Genomic DNA, 22,666 nt, shown 5'->3' on the forward strand with positions numbered 1-22,666 from the left:
TAAATGGAAATATCAATAGAGATCTGCAGAAAGCTGATAAATTTTACAATTTCTGCGGTAACAACAGATTTGTTTAAACGTCATTTTCGGCAATCTTCTTCTATAATGCCACTGGCATCCGTCCAACACACTCTTCGTGGTCTTTGGTTATCGCCGATGTACCTTCAATCGTCCGTAAAGGCAGAGTGATGAAAAATAAATAGATATATTTTAAATCTTCCAGGTACAAAACTCGTATACAACGTAATACGACTGTCAAGTTTTTGAGGAATTTTCAAAAAACTTGGTTGATCGATTATGTTCCTTTCGAAAACGATTTATAAGTAACTAGAAAAAGGGAAAGATGGCAATACGATAATAATAATAAAAAAGAAACGTTACAGGGAGGCATCCTTCAAAGTTTCGGTGTCGCCATCTGGTATCGAGTTTAAGAAACCGAGGTAGTGTTGTGATTCCGTCACCATTGGTAACGTCAGGTGTGGGTTTGTGCAGTCGCAACCGTACGTTGCAGTTATGACCGGCTGACCCCGTGGTCGGACGAGACCTAAGTCGGTTATTTTCTCTCCCCGTAGGCATTTTAAAACGTAAGAAGTGGCGAAGTTGAAGAGGTGCACGTGTGGTTTGGGTGACAACGCGTGCTCTGTACCAGCACGTGACGTCGCTATGTCGACAACGTGGACGGCGGACACGATATGTTCCAAGTGTAGGCACACCATCCAATTGTTGGCGGGACAGCTCTTTTCTCATTTCGGCTTGTGTTGTCTGGTGTTATGCTACTGCATTTTGGGCGCGTTAGTGTTTGCCGCTCTGGAGAGTAGCCACGAGAAAGATCAGAGGGGGAAGGTGCGACAGTTTCGCGACTCGTGCCTACGTGACTTGTGGGATATCACCGACAGCTCGGACGTTCTGTACGAGAGAAACTGGACCAGAATGGTGGTGGACAGATTGAAAGAATTCGAAAAAGATCTGGTCAGAGCGGTCAAGAAGTCTGGCTTCGACGGTAAGGAAACAGAGGATCCCAATTACTTATGGACGTTTTCCAGTTCGCTGTTATATTCGGTTACCGTCATATCTACAATAGGTAAGTGCCTATACGGCAAACACTACCGGTCCTACGCGTTGATATTCTTTATAATCGATGGCTTCCACTCGAACGCGGTTCCTTCGGATCTCATTCGACACAGGCCGTTGCCGTTCGAATTTAAAGTTAGGCCACCGTTTCGGCTTAGAGGGGTGCGGAATTAGTGCGCCAGTACATACGGAAACCGATAGGCGGGCCACCGGTTTCCGGATTAAAGATGCTTCTGTTGCCAATCCACATCTCCGTAACACGTTCTACCCCAGTTTATGTAATTATCAACCGGGAAAAAAATCGATGCCAGAGGTGCTTCCGGCTATTCTTTGATTTCTCTCGAAGAATTTAATGTTCCCTTTTTAACGTTTTGCCCGAACAAAGATGAAACCAAGAGCATCGGCTACGAACTCGGACTCATAATCAGTTTCCGACACAAACACGTGTGATAAAGCGTAATAAAATAAACGACCGTTAATCGTAGTTTAATAAAGATAAAATTTAATGACGAAAAATTATAATCGTACACGAGATATGTTCGAAATCACTTCCGGAAACGTGCAGCGCGAACAGAAATGATTTTTTAATGTTTTTCCCTATACAAGATATAAAAAGATTTATCTGAAACTCGACAGGAAAGTTTATTGGAATCATTTCTCATAGACTATTCCACGTCGACGTTTAAAAAAAGAGGAGCGAAGAATTTTTTCAGTCGATAAGAAACGTTTCCTTGCCTTAAAATTATTGGAATTGTCCGAAATTTTGGTTTTAGAACGTTGCGAAAGTCGAAAGATTCGGCCATTTTTACGCGTTTTAAAAGCGGCTTTAAAAAATTTACGAATTTTGCAAAAGTCTATTTTGTAAATCGATTTTAATGCCCGAGGAGAATCGTCGACGGCATATTTTCAGACTTTGGCATAAAGATTTTGTTATATTACGTTGGAAATATGTTGGAGCGAATAAAGGAAGAGATTCCTTTTCACACCAAGGAAGTGTAAAAATGGTGGAATTCTTTAGCCGTTCCTCTGAAAGGATCGAATGCTCTCGAGAGAGAGATGGCGGTCGAGTTGATAAGGTACTCTCCTTACGTCGCGGTGCAAAGTTCGAGTCACCAAGCCAAAGAATTTCCCTTTCTTTCTTTACTCGCCGCCGGCGGATAAAATCTTTATCCGGTGTTTGTTGCCCGGTCAATTTGGCTCCGGGGTGTAACTCGCAGCGGCTTAACATTCGCAGTACTCGACAATCCCTCTGAATTAGAGCGGGAGTTTCGGCCTCGGCGAGAACCTTAACGATATTTATTGTTGGTGTTATAGAAAGTTCTGTAAGAGGATGGAAGAGGAGCGACGGCATAGAAACTTTCCACTCTTATCCGGCTCTTTCACCTTTTAAGACTTCCCCAAAGGAATGGCATCGTGTAGAAAATACCAAGATTCCTCTCAATAAGGACAATTGTAGCTTTAATGGAGATGCAAATGATAAATATTCCAAGGTTTATTCTCCTTTATTCGCCGAATAACGGTTTTCGATAACTTAATCCGACCGGAAGCCGGTAAGGAAACACCGTCGTCGCACTAAATCCCAATTAATTAACGCAGAGAGAAGTCCTTTGATTTTTTCTGGTATCGGCCGACGAAACACATTCGGAACGAAAAGTTCCCCGAGAAAATTTTAATTAAAGCAAGTAGTAATTAAAGCGGAAGAGAAAATTCGAGAAATAGATTTCCACGTAATTTCCGATAATTAAAAAATGAGAGAGAGAGAGATTCTAATGAACGTTTAGCGTGATGTATGCGATCCTTTAGAAGTTCATTAAGTCAGATTTGATTGAATGGTTATGACGTCGTTTGCCTTACGTATTCGTCGTAGGAAGGTTTTCTGCGGTTCCGATAACCTTACTCCAGATGGAAAAACGTCATTAAGACGTGACGGTCGGTAATAAACCGGCAGGATTGATCATTTTGACATTTCTGCCAAACATATTGGCATCGTTTGGACGAACGAACCCTTAATTAGCTAAGGCCAAAAAAAGGGGGAACAATTTAATGGTCGTACATCACGAGGTAGAGCCATGATGAAAGTTGTGATAAATCGATTTCCTTCATGATCTTTCGAATTTGATCGTTACCCGGTCTCGATTCCCGATCATTTCTTTTTTCTCCCTCTGCTGTTTTATCTGATGCCAAGTTTGTTTTAAGTTTTACAAGGATATCAATTCCGTTAGCGATAACGAAATTACTTTAATACCGAAAATATTGGAAAATGATGTGTGAAGTGTCGAGCATTTGACACCATTGATTTATTAGCCAAAGTGGAACTTTGTTAATATTTTAAGAGGTCTTCTTCGCTCTCCAGCGCGCTTAGGATCGTCCAAAAGCCTCGTAAATCCCGAAAGTGTCAGAAAAAATGATTTAGCCGGTGTTAAAAATCAACAGCGGCTAACGTTTACCTTCGAATTTTCTCTACGATGTATAAAATATCAACATCGGAAAGCATTTCGGTGTTTTAAGTTTTTCAAATTTTCGCGTGTATATTTTATAATGGGCTTTTCCGTATGTTTTATAGCATCGAATTTATAGGAAAGAAACACGAAAAATCGGATTTCGAGCTCGATTTTCGGATACTCTCACGTGACTACACTATTTTTTCTCGGCATCGGTTCGAAAATCCCTACGAAAATCAATAATTTAAAACTAGACGTAAGCTTATATTTGTTACGTATGCACTTTTTGAACTGCTGCATGTAAAAAAATCTTTTATGGACTCTTAAATTGGTAGAATTTTTTCAAATTTTTTTTTTTTACTCCGGCTTTTATTTAAGTTTATGTTCTATATTTTTGTTTGAATTTGGTTCATTAAAAGTATTAAAAGTTTAGAAAAGAATCGGGAAGCTTGAAGTAGAAAAAAAAAAAAAAAAACCAAAGATGTTATCGAATTTTTGACATTACGCGCTTCGCTTTAAGTCTTTAAAAGTTCTCTTTATGCAGTATTTCTGGAAATTTTTTTGATAAGAAAGGATCGAATCGGTTTCCTTTTACGTATTCCATTTCATATTTTGCGTGTCGATAAAGATAAACGTCAATCTTTTAATAACAATATCGCGAAACAGTCCCTCTAGAATTCAATTTTTTTTGTGTTTAAAAAAAATAAAATAAAGTCGGAAATTCGAATATTTTCCATACTTTCGCTTCTTCCCCCATCCCATCAAAAACTGACAAGGTTCTTTCTAAACTGACAGACAGCAAACTTCGATTTCTGAGATAACTAAGAATGCTATTCTATAAAATGCAAACATATAACTTTTCGACGTCGACCATTTTAAACATCTGTTTATTACTAATGCAGTAGTCCAAACGATGGATTCGTTTTCCAAAAAAAAAGGAAGAAAATACAACCGAATTCATGACGTTTTTATTGTTTTCTCGACTTATTCTTCGTTTGTAGAATCAGAAAATGTGTAAGTTAAAGTGTTTTTTTTAAAACAGTTCGTTTCTTATTTCCATCAAGAGTTTTGTGTGGTTTTTTTTATTTTTATTTTTAACCAATTTGTAAAGCTTTTAAAAATAACAAAATACGTTATTCTTCTTTGTTTTTTTTCTTTTCCTAGTGGAGATTAACATCGTTTCCGTACAGGTATCTCGAAACAATACGTTTCTTTCGGTCTTCAACCTTCTTAAATTTCTACAAATTCTTATTTTTACTAGTTTAAAATGATTTTAATTTTAAACAATTCCTTCAGTTTTGTTATTTTTTTATATTAAAATAATAATAATAATAATAAAATCGAAAGGTTGAAAAATCCATAATGATCCGAACCAACGTTTACTTTTCGACCCGGTCTACGAGTAGAGAAAACAATAAGAAAAGAAGTAATAAAGGAGAATTTCCAATAAAATTTCATGTTTAATGAATCAAAGAACATAAAAGATTTGTTTTAAATCCGGCAATAAAAAAAATCGATTTAATAAATAATTATTTCTTAGGAAACGGAGTTGGGTCGAGAGGGAATATTCGGAATGTTATCGATTCCCCCCTTGGTAAAGGAGGAATGCTGCGCTTTAAATAAATAAACAAGAACAAAAATATCTTTTATTTGAAATTGTTTTGTTTGTTATTTTGACAAAAATATCCTATTAAACAGTAAAAGTAAATGTGTCATACCTATCGACACTCCGCCAATTTCTTCTACTTCTATACACCAATACCGGGATTTGTCGACAAGCGAAATTCTTCTTCGACATTTCTCTTATTTTACAATTTAAAAATCTTTTCTGTATTTTTTTTTTCATTTTTATAAATAAAAAGAAGGATGCGCAGTTATATTTTATGTAACTGCGCAGATACGCATTTGACTCTACAATTTAAATTAATTAATAGGATTTGAAGGCCTTAGGTTATTAATTTGAATATTTGATAATAAAGAGTAGAATGGAATAAAAATTTTATAGAAGTTTAACTTCCTCTAAAAATTTATTACATTCTTTAATGCGCTGTAAATTTCGTTTTTGCCAGGTTTTTAGATTTATTCGAATTTTTATTATCGATTTCTTTTTTCCCCCCACGGAAACTGCATCGAGTGCGATTGAAATATTTAATACGAACATTCCGCCATTTTCTCATTAAATATTTCTGTCTGTAACGCTCCCGACATGCTTTGCGCTAAAAAATATAGCGCCTCCTCTGGGACGTTTACCGCAACGCATTTATACAAAAAATTTATTCGTCGAGAAGAGGTTTTTGTTTTTAAATTTTAAGACGTCGGAATTTTTATCTAATTTTAAAATACTTATGAAATTTCATTATTTAAATTATTTATTATTTTATTCTATTTTTAATATTTGAAATCTTTCGTTTTCCCGACTTTTTCCGTATGAAATGAGAAGAATTTTATTTGGCGACGACGAGCAGGAAACCACTTTATTAGAGTTTATATTAGCTTTTACAACAAGAAAGAATGGTTATTATTAGATTTAGTAACGATTTCTATGAAATTTTCGGGCTAATTGCGTACGGATCATTGCGAGAATCATCATCGAAATGAAAGAAGGAAGCAAAAACATCAGTTCTCACGGAGTGATTCGAATCTGGTTCTAAAATAAACATTAAAACATACAAGAATAGGAAGTCGAGTTATTGATAGAAAGTTAACTGTACAAACAAACTTCGTTGTTTACGTTCACAAGTAAATAGATGTGTACGCCATGTTTACTCTCAATTCTTCATTCCACTCAAATCCGGTCACAACTTTCACTTTGTTGATATAATACCCGAGCGACTGGAGAATTCTAATGTTAGAATATATCGTGTTTCGATGTTCCATCGCTTCTTTATTTTATTTATCATCACAACGGACAAGATATATGAAGATAACTACGGAATATTATCTTCGGATGAAATTTTTATTGGTGGCCATAAACCAATAATCTGCAGAATGGAAGCGTGATAGAGGCACTTCGAGCTGACAATGCTAGAATTTTATACACGAAGGAATGAATTTAAGACATATTTTTCCTCTTTTATCGATTGTATTTTAGATCAAACACGTAATTAATGTGGTTTCCTCCCGAGTGCCTCGAGAGCAAAATCGTTTTCTCCATCTGGATTCTGGATTTCGGTAGATGTATTTGATATTTAAATCCAGAATTGTGATGAATTTGGTGGTAATATGAATCGATACACTCCTTCGGTAACAAACTGTCTCATTGGAAAATATCTGGAGGCATTCTTCTAAGAGGGCTTAGACGGGATAGAAGGCATCTGACATCTATTCCCGGATAGAATTCGTGAGGATGTAGTTGACAGTGAGAGATTGGAATAGTTATTGATTTTTACAGACAACTGTCAAGAGACAACCCACGATTACAACTGTAAGTAGAGTGAATGGGTTGATTGCTCCCGATAAAAATAAGAGAATTCTCGATAACGCTGTTGACATGGTCCAGCAAGAATTGTTAAATTGCCAATTAGTTCTTTAATTTGTCATTAATTGTTCCAATTGTACGAGCATTTTTCTGTTTAATCTTCGAATGAACATTTATTATCGAATTAAGTTTTCCTTTACAATTAAGTTATCTTCAAGGAAATTAAACGATAAACTTTATTAAATAATATAATATAAATATCATATCTTGATTCTGGAGCGCATTAATTGCCGTTTCTAACCGAAATACAATGTTAGAAAATTAATATCGACTTCTGATTCTATGTCGCAGCTTTAAAAATTATATAGGGATCGTTACTAAGAATAGAAACAATATAGCTGCTTCTGGGATTTTCTTTTCCGTAAAGTAATACGTGTTTACGATCTCGTGCAGCTAAATTTAATCAACTGAAATTTATATTTTGGATTCTTCTACCATGTAAATATAGGTCAATACGTCTGGTAAGAAAGTTAGTGGCCAAAATGACAAAATTTAAAATTTAAAAGAATAAACTATCTTCTAGAAAAATGGCATTATATATAATACGAATCGTACATAAATACAAAAATATTGGCAAGAGAAATAAGATTAAATAAGTAAAACTTCACGTGGATAAAAAGTTCCTTTTTTTCAAATACATATTTCAAAGATTGTATGAAGTATGAAGAAATTTAAAATTAGACGAAAATAGATCTATATCCGTTTTTCAACCAATCGTCGTTGAGCTAACCATAAACTCAACCAATAATCGTTAAAAACTCTTGTTATCTTATCGTGCATAGCTGACGTACTATCCAATTACATTAATTGAAACTTTTAATTAATTTTATCTCGTTTACTAAGGTTATCGAATTAATTTAAAATTTCTTCTTGTATCAACTTACTTACTAAGAAGCCATTGCATATCGCAACGACGATAAACATAAATTTGGTAAATATTTATTTGGTTTCATTTTCGATTAAAATTTCGAACCGAGTTCTATCATTTGATCAAATAAATTTAATATTTATGCAATATGAGACGATGTAACAAGTTTAAAGAAGAGAAAAACGAGATTAAATCCCATTAATCTCACCCTAAAAAGTCGTTCGATGATACCATAATGATCGAGAAAACCGATTTTATTCGCCAAAGATAATAAATTTAGCAACGTGCATCATCATATAATAAAAAAATCAACAAAAAAAATAGCATTTGGACGAATTTCGGAGAGGGTGGAAGGAGTAGAGTGAAGAGAAACACGACAGATGATTGGTCGAAAGAGACATTATTGCCATCGACTCAAACGTTATTTGTTGCTTATAAAATATAAAAGATCATTTATAATCCCGGTTTGGTATGCGTTTTTCCATCGATTCTATTTTTTCTTGTAAAAAAAAAAATCTGAAAATTCAATAAAAGGAGATAAACAACGACGTTAAAATTAATTGATGTTACGAGAACATATTGTCGCGTAGGGAATTAAATGCCTGTTTTTTCTTTAGGAAAATGCTCATCTATTGCCTAAGGCGACGAAGTCTTTGTTTCGTACATAATGCGCATTTTCATGCGGATTTTAGCGATATTCGTGATTTCTGTAGCGCGACACGGCACTGTTATTAAGTTAATAGATATTATCAACACGATGAAACGTCAAGTAAATAAAAAATGTAAATGAAAAAATTATATTCTTATCTCTCTCTGATATTTTAGCGTAGTTAAATCTATATCGTTTGGAGTTACAAAGCATTCTATCGATTTTTCTGTTCCTTTGTATCGTATTAAGTTCGAGTTCCAGGGAGTTCTTTCGAGTAGATTTTTATGGTAAACAGGTGTAATAAGAATTATTTATTTTTAATGGTTGTATCGTAGTGGAGTACGAAACTCCTATTTTCTATTAACATTGATTTATTCTTTCATTTAAGTAAGTGCTACAAGGTAAAAATATCTTCATCTTTTTGTCTCAGAACTTATTTTTTTTGCTTTACTTTTTCTAAAATTATCTTCGCATTTTCGGCTTCGTCAAACCGTGTAAGTTTGCCATAATTAAAGCAGATGCGGACGGAAACGGGTAACGATACAATTATACGATGTTAAATTAGGCATATCCACGATGAAACTTAAAAAATTGATTGTAAAAAGGACACGTCAAAGCGAATTTCTTCCCTTATTGTGCTAGTGTGCCGATGATAAGCTCGTCAAGGGAAAGTAGACACGTAGAGAAGGCGATAAAACAGACGTGAACTAGCAAGCAGTTAAAGTATTATGTTGTTTTGAAATGAAAGTTCCGTACATACATGAAACTATTATCTAGATACAAAAGGTGTGTAGTTTTTCTACGTCACACGTCTCTCCCAAAGGGTTATAAAAGGAAATCTTTTGTCATACGCAACGTGGAACGATGGTTTCTTAGCATGTAAAGTCGAGGAATGCGATAAAACAAATATGCTAAGGTCGTCTGCAACCCTGGAGGAATTTTTTAAGAGCGAATGATGTTTCCGAAGTCGATACAGTGCACGGTATCGGTATTTTTCTAGCGCTGCCAATGATGTGGCGTCAACTCAATATCCCGTGGCGAATTGTTATGGATCCCGCTACACTCGCGCTTCTACAAAATAACTTACAACTAGGAACTAATACTATAAAAAAAAAACTTCTCACTTTTCGCTCGTGCTCTTAATAACAAGGATTGACTTGGAGTTAAATTCGTACAACAAAAAACACTTTTAAATTTACATCATTGCGTATTTGTAAATCGGATAATTCGTATTCGTGTATTATTTATGAAACACTGCTTCAATTGTTCGCACTCATTTTGATGAAAACTACACATTTCCCGACTACTCCTAAGAAGTATTTGCCGAAATCCTCTTGGAGGAAAACAAACTTCTTTTCAATCTATTCAAAGATATCGTTTTCGAGTGATCATTTCTTAATAAAGAAAACCCATGCTTGTTATTGTATTCAAAGTTTTCCGAATAACATCGATCGATGTACTGTAAGCAGTCGTCTACGCGACGAATTCCAACACAGACAGGGAATTATTTGTGTTTCGTTATAATGTTTTATACGTCTTTTCCATTGATTCATTCCGGTCTTTGTTCGTTTTTCATTGTGAAGTGGTCCAAAGAATGTAGTCTGATGGTTGAAATATCCTAACGAGACGTGCCTACGAACCGACTGCTGCGAGCCATAATCGAAAATTCACTCGCGGCACATTGTGGACATCGTTGGTCATCCTATCGAACAATGGGATCAATATGAAGCGCGACATACCTACCATTTTGCTAGTTCGAGTATCTCCGAGTCGATTCTAAAACTTTTTTCTTCCCATCTTTTCCTCGTGACGTGGAATTAAATTCTTTCAATTGGCAGATTATCTACCGTAATGGCGCCTTATAAAATCGCCGGCAACAACACAGAAGAAAATTCGAACTCCTTCAATTTGTTACGATATTTTTTCCATTAAAAGTTAGTAATTATTTTCAAATTTTACCGCTTTTTTTCGTCTTTAAAACGACTTAGAATAGTAATTTTAAAATGTTCCTGTATTTCTCCCCTCTTAACAATCGGATTTATCATACGAGAAACTTTAAATGTAAAAAAAATGAACATATTTATCGTACACAAACCTGTTTCTTATTTTATAAATTCTACGAAATTTTAATTTAATGTCATATTCACGAAAGAATTTCACTCCCGCACGCGGTGTACTGTATACGTAACAAGCCATTAAAGTGGCAATTATTAATAATTAATCGTTGTAGGAAGGAAGATTTATAGGGAAAAAGCCGGCAATCCCTTTACCAATCGAGTCACGTATGTGATTTTTCTATAGTTTTTGATTGTTAAATGGAATCGGAATGAGTAATCTCCGTAATGCAACATCTCTCCTCCTCAACCAATAATGCTTCCAACACATAAATCATTTGTGGATACGTTTTCACTTTAGTAAATTCCTCTCGCTCCGACCTTACCATATTTCACTCTTCCATTATATATAATAACTCTCGATATAAGTATATATGTATATAATAAGTAGCGGGTGGTGGTTTTTTATTACGTAATTTGGATAAAATTGTGTATTAAAGAAGTCACGAAAGTAATATCGACTGGATAAATATATGCATATTAACGTTAATAAATCATTTAGTATACGAGTTTCTCTCCATTTGGGAATTTCTAAATGATAAATTTTATTTATTCTCAAGTGAGGAATTGCACCAGTCATATTTATTTTTCTTTCTGGAATATTTTCGTATGTTATTTGTTTGGTGACACGAGTTTCCCTTTCGCACGTAACCTCGAAATTTATTGGTTTGCATTCATTTTCTAGTCCCTGCTCCACGCCAGTCTAAATTTGCATATCCAATATATATAACCCATATATAAATCCCCGGAGTGAAATAAGAAACCTGAAATATATATAAACGGATTTGGACTTATCGAGCTACTTATCTCTTTATACTTTTCTTCAATATACATACCGAGATATAAAGGAAAGAAAAAAACGACCCACATATTTTTAATTCCCTTCTTGAATATTGCCGAAATTATTTACCTTTTATCTTCGGGTAAACAGATGCGGATGGGATTTAAAAATATTTAATTTGGCATATCAAACAATAGAATTATCTGGTGGAAAATATGAAAAATATTTAAATAAGTATTTATTTTATTAATTAGATTTAAATGTAAATATTCCTGTAGATTTTTAAATGTTTTGTTTTTTAAATAAAATAAATTATGAGAGTAGCGGAGCGTGTTTAATGATAATTTGCGTGTTTTAGAGGATGTTAAAGCTGTTAAAATTTCATTTTTATATTTAAATTTTTTTTCTTTCTTTTCATTCTTTACATTTTTGGTGGATTTCTCTAAAAAAAATTCCATTTCGTTCATACAAATTCATGTTTCGTTATGTGATAATGATACATTTTTCCATCTAAAAAAATTGTTTTTTTTTCCATTTTGGCTAAAGATGAAATTATCATAATTGTAAAATATAAAATAAATAAATTTCATATAATATTTCTTTGATCGAAAAGTTCAAATTTCATATTAAAAAAGGAAAAAAAAAAACATTGCTAGTTATCCAAGGAGAAGCATTTTTTTATTATCCTGTTTTTCTTTTTATTTCAACCAGCCATAAAGTTAAATTGAAAATGTTTACAACGTTATATTTTTTATTATTATTATAAAAATTTCTTGTGGATCTATTTTAATTACGGACACATTAAAGAAGATTTCTAACGGATCGAATGATAAAGGTGGTGTTGTAGAAATTCGTAATTATTTTATATAATCCGATGCGGTGTGACGAATTTTTAGTATATTTAACGTTCATTTATCTTGTTCAAATTTAATTTTATCTTCTGCCATTTTTTCTATTTTTGATTTATTTTATCAACTTTGATGATAGCATCGCTCGTTTCTCCCCTCCCTTTTTTTTTTCCTTTACTTGTTACTCCATTCGATAAGAGATAAAGTATATGGGTTAATTCGGTTCGCATCCATTCTTCTCTGTTGTTTTCTTCAATATCTAATACAGTAATCATTTAATAAAGAAGAAAAGGAAGAAATATCATTTCTTTGCCTTCTTAGATAGAAGAAAACCCATTAATTCCAGTCAACTTTAAGCAAGACTATTTATAAAAGTATTGAAAATATAGACATATCCGATGGATTTCGTAAATAATATATATCGAGGATGGATTTATACACTCGCATTGTCTTCTGCTCAAACGAAACTTGATGGAAAAATATAAAAAAGAATAATAATAATAATAACAAAAATCGATAAGAAAGACTTTTAATAGGAGAAATAGTCAATAAATTATCTCTTAAAATAATTTACTAACGAGGCTTTCGCCCACTAGAAACAGTTTAAAGTATTTGAAGTACTTTCATTTATATTAAACAAATATAAATGTTTGTTGCAACTGGAAGAAACGTTTGTAAAGTTGATTTTTCTGGATGTGTATAATAAGTAGGACAAAGAGATAGGGTAGAAAGGACGAGAACTTTATGTAAACTTTTGGAAAAGGTTCTTATAAAAATAATGACGATAATAAAAAAAAGAAGAGGAGAAAATGTAAAGAAACCGAAGAAAAAGTAGTAATTACGAACGTGATAAGTAAAGAAATTCTTCCGATAAAGCGGCGAATCAAAGAAGAGATGCTAAATAGAAATTTCCATCGGTAGAAACGAAGAACATTTCGTAATTAATCATCGAAAAGTTAAATATATCTCACGAGACATTTTTTCTCCGGCAATTTATATCCTTTCGACTTTTACGAATAAATTAGAAAGGAGCCGTTCTCCGCAGAAAGAAGCTAAAAAGGAACGGGAGAAATCCTCTTCCGATCTTTAATGTATGATTTATTTATCACGGAAAATATAAAATTGAAAATAAAACATAAATACGTTGGGGATAATAAATAGACCGACCGACTCCGAGTTGTTTAAGAACCTTTTCTTCGCGTGCTTTTTAAATAAATCTGATTGTACGACCGGTTGTGGCGCTCGGACTTCAATAGAGAAGAAAATCATTTTTCTCTTTTATTGCAGCAATTGTTTTTTTCTGTGTTTTCGTACGTCGACACCGAACACACCGGCGGTAAATCGAGAAAACAAGAGATTTTACAAGTTGGCACCCGGATCGAAAACCAACCCGAGTACAAAAGAGGCAAATTCCGCCCGGTAAAACGGGTGTTGGTCTTTACGGGTGCCGCCAGTAAAACAGATTTGGTCGTAGATACACCTGCGGCGACACGATGATACTCGTTCGATTACGTAACGGACGAACGAGCGCTAAGATGATGAATGATAAGGATCCCGTAATTATCCACGCGAAGATCAATTATTTTCCGCACTTAAATGTAATGTTATACTTCGAACTCGACACATTTCGTGCGGATAATACTCGAATACGCTGTTTTTTCGCCATTTATTTACTAGAAAAATCCGAAACCCATCGAGACCATTAATTTTTCGGCAGCCATTTCATCGAAAATAGAGTCGAAACTAACCGTTCTCTCTACTCTACTTCACCACAGATTCTTAACTTCTTTAGTTATATTTGACAGAAAACCATTAATTCTATAAAAGTAAAGGTTTCTGCCTTTCAAAACAACGATTGTTTTCCTAAATTAATGTACTGTATCGCGACTAATAATATATTAAAAGTCACTTTTCGAGAAGACAAGTTTGTTTTTTTTTTTTTTTTAAGTTTTTCTTTTTCCACCTTAAAAATATATTTATTTTTCCGCTTATATTTAATAATTTAATGTGGATAATTGTCTCGTGTATATTATAATTATGTTGGGGAGCGAGCAAGGTAAAGAGAAAGCCAGAGCGTGTGGAGGAACGAATAAAAAAGGAGAGAGAAAGAGAGTAAAGAAAGAAGAACGTTTTGCAGCGAGTCGGAATGAAGAATGCTTACTTGAAAAGTCTGCTTTGTATCTACAAATCGATCGAATGTCAGACGTGATTAACATCATTATGACAGCGATACCTTTCTCTTGTACAAGATTAAAATTACACAAAGTGACTATCAACAATGGTATTATTACTCCATCAGCGAAAAGTAACACTTCATTCTTGCGATAATATATTTGGACTCGTTCCTTTCATCCACTCTCTTTCATTTTTCCCCCCTCCCCGTTAATAAGCAAAGATAAATTATTGGAGAAGAACTGGCAAACAATGCATTTAAATTATTTCTCCGGCTGTTCCATTTTCCTAGATTTTTACAAAATTAAACCGTATCTTTATTTTCTTTCTATCGTTATTAATATGAATCTCTTCGAAATTCTCGCGGATTTACTCGCAATGCGTTAAAAATACGTAAATAATTTTAATGTTTTACTCGGTAATTTAATTTTATTATCATTTTTTAATCTAGTAAGTGATTTATAAAATATATCAAATTTTCTTTTGTTGGAAGAGAAACTCGATTTAATTAAAATACCACTTTTTTGTACGTTAAAATATTTAAGAGAAGTTTATGTACTCGGTAAACAAATCGAATTAAATTGGGAAAATTTATATATTTTTTACGTAAAATATGTTAACGTGTTATAAGTAAGTTAAAGCATCTCGATGGGGCGACAGATAAGAAGTTAACTATAATTATTTAATGCATCTGGCTGGATAGCAAACTAATGGAACGGTCAACGTCGTTATTGGATTAGTCGACAATTCCATAAATTATGTTGCGTGTTGCCTGGTGTTTTTTTCCACCTTGCCGGCTCGTGTTGCAGTTTTACACCGGGCGGAATCCCATAAAAAGTTGCTAATTACCCGACCGCTTACGTCGTTTGTTCGAAAATTATGCTGATACGTTCGATGGTATCGTCGTCCAGTGTCAGAATTTATAACTGCTATTCTGTAACAATTAGCAGAACAGACACATTAACCGTTATTGTGTAAACATAGTTACAAACACATAAATCATCTTCGTACGTCTAACTCTTATAGAATAGTTGATGCTAATGTGCTCGGGATCGTCCGTGATTAACGAATATCACTTGTGTGTACATCCTGATAGTTGTTTTCCGTGTTTAATTTAGATATTAAGTCACACGGCGTGCGAAAACCCGAGTTAAGAGAGATTTGTGTAGTTAACTTATAGGAAACGAGTCGACTTTGGCGGATTCTAACCCCTTTAGTCGTTGGCTTTATTAACTCCATTCTCGGTTCTCCTTTCTTGTTTATACATAAACGTGTTTAAGTAGTAATTTTATACGTTTACGAGTCAATTAAACGATTACTAAAGTTGCAGTTAGTTAAAACGTGGGCTTTTTTCCCCCCGGAAAGTGGATAACGTGTTAACGTTAGTTATGATCTTAAGTGCACTTTACGAAGAATTTTCTGCATCGTTAGTTACTTGAATTTATTCACAATTTATGTTAACAATTCGAAATTTTAAGTGTGACAATTGCGAATGGCGTAAGGCTTACGTAAAACGGATGCGCTTACAAAATTAGAACTTAAAACGTGTTATTTTCTTTACGAATTTTGATGATATTAAGCTTGTTTATTAAGTGAAATCGAGTTCGAAGGCATCGTTTACAGCCTCTTCTGTTCTCTTACACGTAATGCTATTGTTTTTCTATGGAAGAAACAGGTGGAACAATTCCGAGTTGTTGATATCGATAACCGTCGAATGTTTGGGTTATTCTAACGAATCGGTAAATTAGAATTAGTAATAACAAACGGAACAGACAGAGATAATAAGCAATGGTAAGACGTGGAATATTCTCATCTTCCTGCTTAAAGATTCGTTCTTTAATTCATCCGGGTTTACAATTACACTAATTAGGATGTTTACATTCCTAAGATCTGGTTCATTGATGGCTCTTCGTTACGCGAGTTGGTCTATCGAAGATCTTTACTAATTATTTGAATAGTAAACACCAAAACACGACGAAGAGGAAGTTTCGCTATGAAATTTTAATTCTTTATGAATTGAGTTAGCAATAAAGCGTTACTAATTAAATATACTAGATGCTGTAGTGGTAGAGTATGAGAAGTAATGAAATTGAAGAGGAAGAGGACGGAGAGAAAAACTTCTTTAAGAACTAGAAGCATTTTAACTTCTAAGAATGTCGAATCAATAGAATAATCCAGTGGAGGAAATTCTTGTAAAAGTATATAAAAATTATCAAAGAAATTGTATTTTTATCAAGATTTCTTTGAAGCAATCAAGAATCGTAATGTCGATAACAGGCTATCTATATGATAATTTCTTAAGCTGATATTTTTATTTTTTTGGAGAAAAATCATTGATTAATCCAGTCAAATATTGCCACACGCTTTTATTATCTCGGATTTTATAATAGCAACAAAGCATAAAAGAAAATGGCGAAATTCATTCAGTATCGAAAACAATTAATTTACGATTAATTTATTATTAAGTTAATTTTCTAGCAAATTTTAAACTTTATAACTTAAACAGCATTCCGTTAACGAGTAAATATAAACTGATTATAAAATAATTAACGATCTTAATCGTAATAATGCATTTAATATAATCAACGAAGAAACTATCGCCGGATTTCTGTAAACCACCAAGTGACGAATTTCATTTTGTTTTGAAGAAAAAAAAATGGCCACCGTCTCGTTTGGAAGCTGAAGAATAAGTTTTTCTCGAAAATCTTGAATTTTTTAAATAATTTTAAATGGGGTCATGAATCGATCCGAGAAAACATTCGGTTTTTTTGCCTGTTGGGGTCGGATATTTTGTATCTGTGCCGATTTATTCTGTAATTAGCTCAATCCAGAATTTAGGTATTTGAGATTAAAGGCTCATCACTGGTTATATTTCACAATAAAGTTATATATGTGTTGAGGCCAACTGGATCTTTGAAGAGTTTTAGAGTTACGAGAGCCGAAAGAAGTGAATTTTCTTGCATGTTTTTCTTGAAATTTCGTCAAGAGCAAACGTTTTCTAGAATGATTAATATCGGCATTAATTAAAATTTGACAAGAAATCAATTAGAACGATTTCTGATAAACTCAAAAAGCTATTTTTAGAAATTTCATTTTGATAACCAATTAGTCTAAGTTAATTTAAAATCGATATAAAAATGATATTTTTTTTTCTTCGTATTAATATTTAATATTATTGGAGTCGTTTAATTATTAGAAAGTTTGAAACCGTTGGGTTTTTTCCTGGAGCCGTAGTGAGAATTTCTCTCGGGAAAGAGGGAAGAGGAGGGAAAAAATGATAAATTAAAAATTCTCTCCCTCTTCGAATGTAACAGATCGTTTATTCGTCACATTCATATTGTTTGCTCGATAGGTTTCAATCTCTCCTCATCTTCATCGCCCAAACGTCATCGTCGAAAGTAAAGCTGGTGTTGATGATTGATGAGGGCCGAGCGAGTTACGTTCACAAAGATGATTAAATAACTTACAAAATTCGATATTTACTTAGAGTTTTGAACGAGGAACGAGGGTCTCCTAGAAAGAAAAACTCGAAAGAATTTTCGAATAAGAATGAGAACGAATCGATATACTTCACTTTTCCATAATTACAACAAGTAGAACGATAATCGACGGATATATAAACTTCTTTTTTCCCTCCTCGGCCTCCTCGTTTGTGTAATTTATTATGTTTTCTTTGTGTTTATCGTGCGAAAAATGAAATGTTTGAAGATGAATGGGTTAAAAGGATGGACGAATAATGTACTTCTTGCCTAGAGAATGTGTCGAACGTATCATTTTTACTATGCCAAAAGATGAAAAAAATGACGTTTGACCGAAATTTAATAGAGTAAAATAAATCGAGTGGGCTCTGTTTTGGCAGGTACACTACTTCAGAACGAAGAAAAACATACAAGATAAAGTCTAAATTTGTATTCTTTAAATTGCTTACATATTAAATATAAAAATTATATTAAAATATTTACAGTTATTTTAGTCTTATTCACTGCAGGTTTTGATTAATAAATGACTGACTGTTAGTGACTAACTGCTGATTTTGTAGTATCCGAAATTATTGGCGACGTTGGTCAAAGTTATCTTACATTAAGTAGTAGTATTGAAAGTCTCCGATACTAGCATCTGTATTTTCATACTTTAAATTTGTCACTCCGACCTGGCTGCAAAATAATAATAATTATACAAAATTGAATAAAATATAATTATCGATAAAAACATTTTAAAAATAGTTTTAGTAAACGAGACGAGACGAAATTAAGAAGAAACTCTTAGGCGGTTCTCTGCGAAATTTACGAGAAAAATTGCCGAAAGACGTTACCAGTTTTAAACGAGTTATACGATTGGTCGTTAAGCAAAAAAAGTAGGCGGAGATTTTTAAAACTAGCAAATGATTTTGATATTTGAGCATTAAATCTTATCGTCGACTTATTTGAAAGGAAGTTATTGAAGTAGGAAGAATTAATTTCAACGAAAATCTCTTCAAGAGATGACAAATTTCGAAAAAGCGTATAAAAAATGATCCGGTCGAACTTTTCCAATCTTCCAAACTATTCACTTTCTCGTTTGTTAAACAAATTTCCTTCGATTATTTTAAGTTTATTTGATAAATTTTACTCGAGTTTTTTCCACATTTATTATTATTATTATTATTATATTAAATTCGGCAATAATAATTCTTGGTAAAAGCAACTCGTTCCTTTTATGTGTCCATAATGTGATTCATGCAGGAATGATCGAGGCGGAAATTATATCTGATCAAATCCAACGATTTTTTTTAAATTTCATTTTTAATATAAGACTTTTTACGTTCGAATAAATTCCGAAAGATATTATCTGGAATATAAAAAAAAGGAAGAAAGGTCGCGAGAGAAAGTCGAAAATTTGAAAAATAGTTTTTGTTAGGATGACGTTGTAAGACGTTTCGACAAAATTGAACCTTTTCGTGTCTCATTAAATAATAAATTGCAATGACATAAAATATTGAAAGATAAATTAATGGATACTTAAGTCGAATTTCCAAGCTAATATTAAAAAGTATAACTATTTTTTCCCTTAAGATCTTCTGATGAACTAGTTCTTCTGCCCAGTAATAACTGTCATACATCAGTAAATTCATTTTTAATGTCATTATTAATCAGTAATGAAATGCATTAATGGAAAGATGCGATACCTTCCTCCAGATTCATTAAAACTAAGCTTTTCTTCTACATTTTCTTCCTTCTTTCCCCTCTTCCCCTCGATAAAAGATTACTTTAAAAATGCATATATTTTAGATATAAGCGTGACGTTAATTAAAAATCCAACCGGAATTCCCGTTAAACTTAACGTGACGTGGCGAAAAGTACCACAAATTATTTACTTTCTCTTAATAAATATCGATTAACAATCGAAATATATTTTCTTTAATAGAAAAGAGATATAAACGTTGTAACCGATGTCGCATGCCTTTGACATACGTGATCTATTCGGCACGGATGTAAATTGGATTTATTTGATGTATGGAAATTCAAAACCGCTAAAAATAGATCCATCAAAATGGCCAAAAAAACAAGTAAAAAATCAGATGAATATGAATGAAATGCTCTCCTTTGTCTGGCATGCACTCTTCTACCGACATCAATCAGGTGGACTCTAAACTCACGTGAAGTCTACGGTCTTCTTTAACGTAACGTAGTGTACGTCAAAATAATACACGAATAAGAAAAGATTTAATTGATTACCGAACCGAATTTAATGACGAAAGCCATTTAAAATCGGAGTAATTAATTTGTCTTTTTGGTATTATTAAGTTATATAATTCTCGTGCGATGTAACGGTAAAATTAATTAAAATTTCCGTCTAATATTATACGTAATTAACTGATATAACAATATATAATAATGTAAGTATGTGCTGAAATTATTAGACTTAACATTGAGAAGCGGAATATTTTAATAAACGAAATTAAAAATCCATATTTATGAAGCGACCTTACATTAAACGACGAAATACACCGTATTATTGGAGATTTACACGAAATAAATGTGAAAAGTTTTCGAAAGAAAGGCTTTTCAGGAAAATCTGCAATTCTTATAGCTGAGAGCTTCGACAAAAGTTCTTCTTTTGAATGAGTTCTTGGAGAAGAATGAAGATCCGAGATAAATCAAGATAACTAAGACAAAAGAAAAGTGAAAAAGGAAAAAGATTTTAGCTTTAAGTTCTAATAGAAACAAGTCTTTTCGATCGCCAAAAAGTTTGTAGAGCAGGGAGATTAATTGACAAAGTGCGATACATTTCCGAACAACCATTATGATACAATACATTTGGAATACCTTCAAGAGTACGTGAAGAATTGAAACGATCCTTATTTTGTTCTCGCTCCTCGACTTGTGTTTACTTTCTTCCAATGTTACCGATAGAGAAAAATCCAGAATTTGTAGAAAAAACAGTTTTTTTTGTGATTGAATAAAAACTTAAATATTGTTTTGGGTTTGTTAAAATTTTCCGGTTGTAACGTTCTCAATTTATTTTTGTTTTTTTGTTTTACAAGTATCCGAATTGACCAAATCAATCCGATTCTCTTATCGAGATGCCCTTAACAAGGGGATAAATCTGAAAATGTTATTAGACGTAAAAATTAAACAATTTAAATATTGTAATTAAAAGCGAACTTTTATTTATCTTATGACTAAGTATAGAATCTTCATAACTTAAGTTTTTATATAATTTTTGCAATTTAAAAACTTAACTTTTGTAAATGACGTAACAGTTTTATTGCTTTGTATTTTAACAGGCTACGGCAACATGTCTCCAAAAACGCAAATAGGAAAAGTGCTCACCATCGTCTACGCCATAATGGGCATTCCCTTAATGCTGATGTGTCTTACAAACATCGGTGACATGCTGGCACGTTCTTTTCGAAACAGATACAGGCACTTAATTGGGAGGGATAGAGTGTCCAGAGAAAGTCAAGCTACTTCGGAGAACGAAACCGCTACCAGAGACAACAAATCCACTCTGGCAACCATCGACGTTATCGCAGACACTCCCATTCATCCGGCTCAATTGGAAAATTGCAATTGTTCCATTAAGCGCTCTATCAGCGAGGCTAAAGATGGAGAAATGGGTAACAGCGTCCTGGCCGCTTACTCTTCTCCATCCCCTCAACAAGAGAAAGAAGAACGAATGGATTGTCAAGTACCTATATACGTAGTCGTGGCCATTTTATTGAGTTACATCGCTCTGGGTGCTACCGTTTTCTCCCTCTTGGAAAACTGGAATTTCCTCAACGGTGTCTATTTTTGTTTCGTCACACTAAGTACCATCGGTTTCGGCGATCTCGTACCGGGTACCGCTTCTATGACCAGTAACAGTCAGATAAAACTCCTTTTCTGTTGCTTCTACTTAATAGTGGGGCTCGGTATCATAGCCATGTCTTTTAACTTAGTTCAAGAAGAGGTCATTGCAAAATGTAAAAAACTCGGTCGTCGTATCGGTTTACTATCCGAACCCGAAGAATAATCGTTTTTGACGATTCTTTAATTATATAAATATACAAAAATATTTCTATAAAAGTCCAATTTTATTAAATTAAACATCAAAAATGTTAGACCAGAGGAGGGGAGGGGGGAAAACAGACAATGGACCGATTGAAGTTGGTTAAATTTTTATTCAAACTACGTTTGATAGGAATAAGTTTGAGCACAGATCGCTTAGAAATTGCAAGAGAAGAAAAAATAATCTGTACATAAATTTACACATTAATTAGACGATTGGTTTTTTTCGGATGTAGTTTTCTTTTCGAATGGAAACCAGAAAAAAAAGAAAGTCTTCATTAATATTTATGAAAACATTCGGATTCTTTTCAAATTCTATCTTGTATGACATCTTAAAATATTTAGACGATTGTTTTTTACTTTCGCAACGTCTCTAACACGATAACAGATTTGCTTGAATTACATCACCATAGCTATATAAATATACATAATATATATATATACAGATATATATATATATATATAACTGTTAGGTGAATAAAGAAAATGATATTTAAATATGGCCTCTATCCGCATCCATTTTAATAAATTTATTTCAAAATAAAATTGGTATAAATATATTTGTATTTTATTATTATTTTTTTCACAGAAAATGAGGACACGAAAGAAGACTCTCTAAAAAATTTAATAATGCATTTTTTTACGAAAACAATTTTTTATTTCTGCTTTTTTACATCAAAACACTTTCGTCGTTGCGCTTTCTAAATAGAAAACG

The 22,666-nt window shown here is 33.1% G+C and overlaps 1 protein-coding gene across 1 annotated transcript; it reads left to right on the plus strand.

Moving 5' to 3' along the window:
• Positions 1–426: 426 nt before the first annotated feature.
• Positions 427–22,021, plus strand: LOC136982585 (potassium channel subfamily K member 18-like). Its single transcript, XM_067279111.1, has 2 exons — positions 427–1,081; positions 21,189–22,021. The coding sequence occupies exons 1-2, from the start codon at positions 664–666 to the stop codon at positions 21,914–21,916; spliced, it is 1,146 nt and encodes a 381-aa protein (XP_067135212.1). The 5' UTR covers positions 427–663; the 3' UTR covers positions 21,917–22,021.
• The last annotated feature ends 645 nt before the right edge of the window (positions 22,022–22,666 follow it).

Source organism: Centruroides vittatus, unplaced genomic scaffold (assembly GCF_030686945.1).
Source record: "Centruroides vittatus isolate TY-2023 unplaced genomic scaffold, ASM3068694v2 contig_854, whole genome shotgun sequence".
NCBI classification, from domain to species: domain Eukaryota; kingdom Metazoa; phylum Arthropoda; class Arachnida; order Scorpiones; family Buthidae; genus Centruroides; species Centruroides vittatus.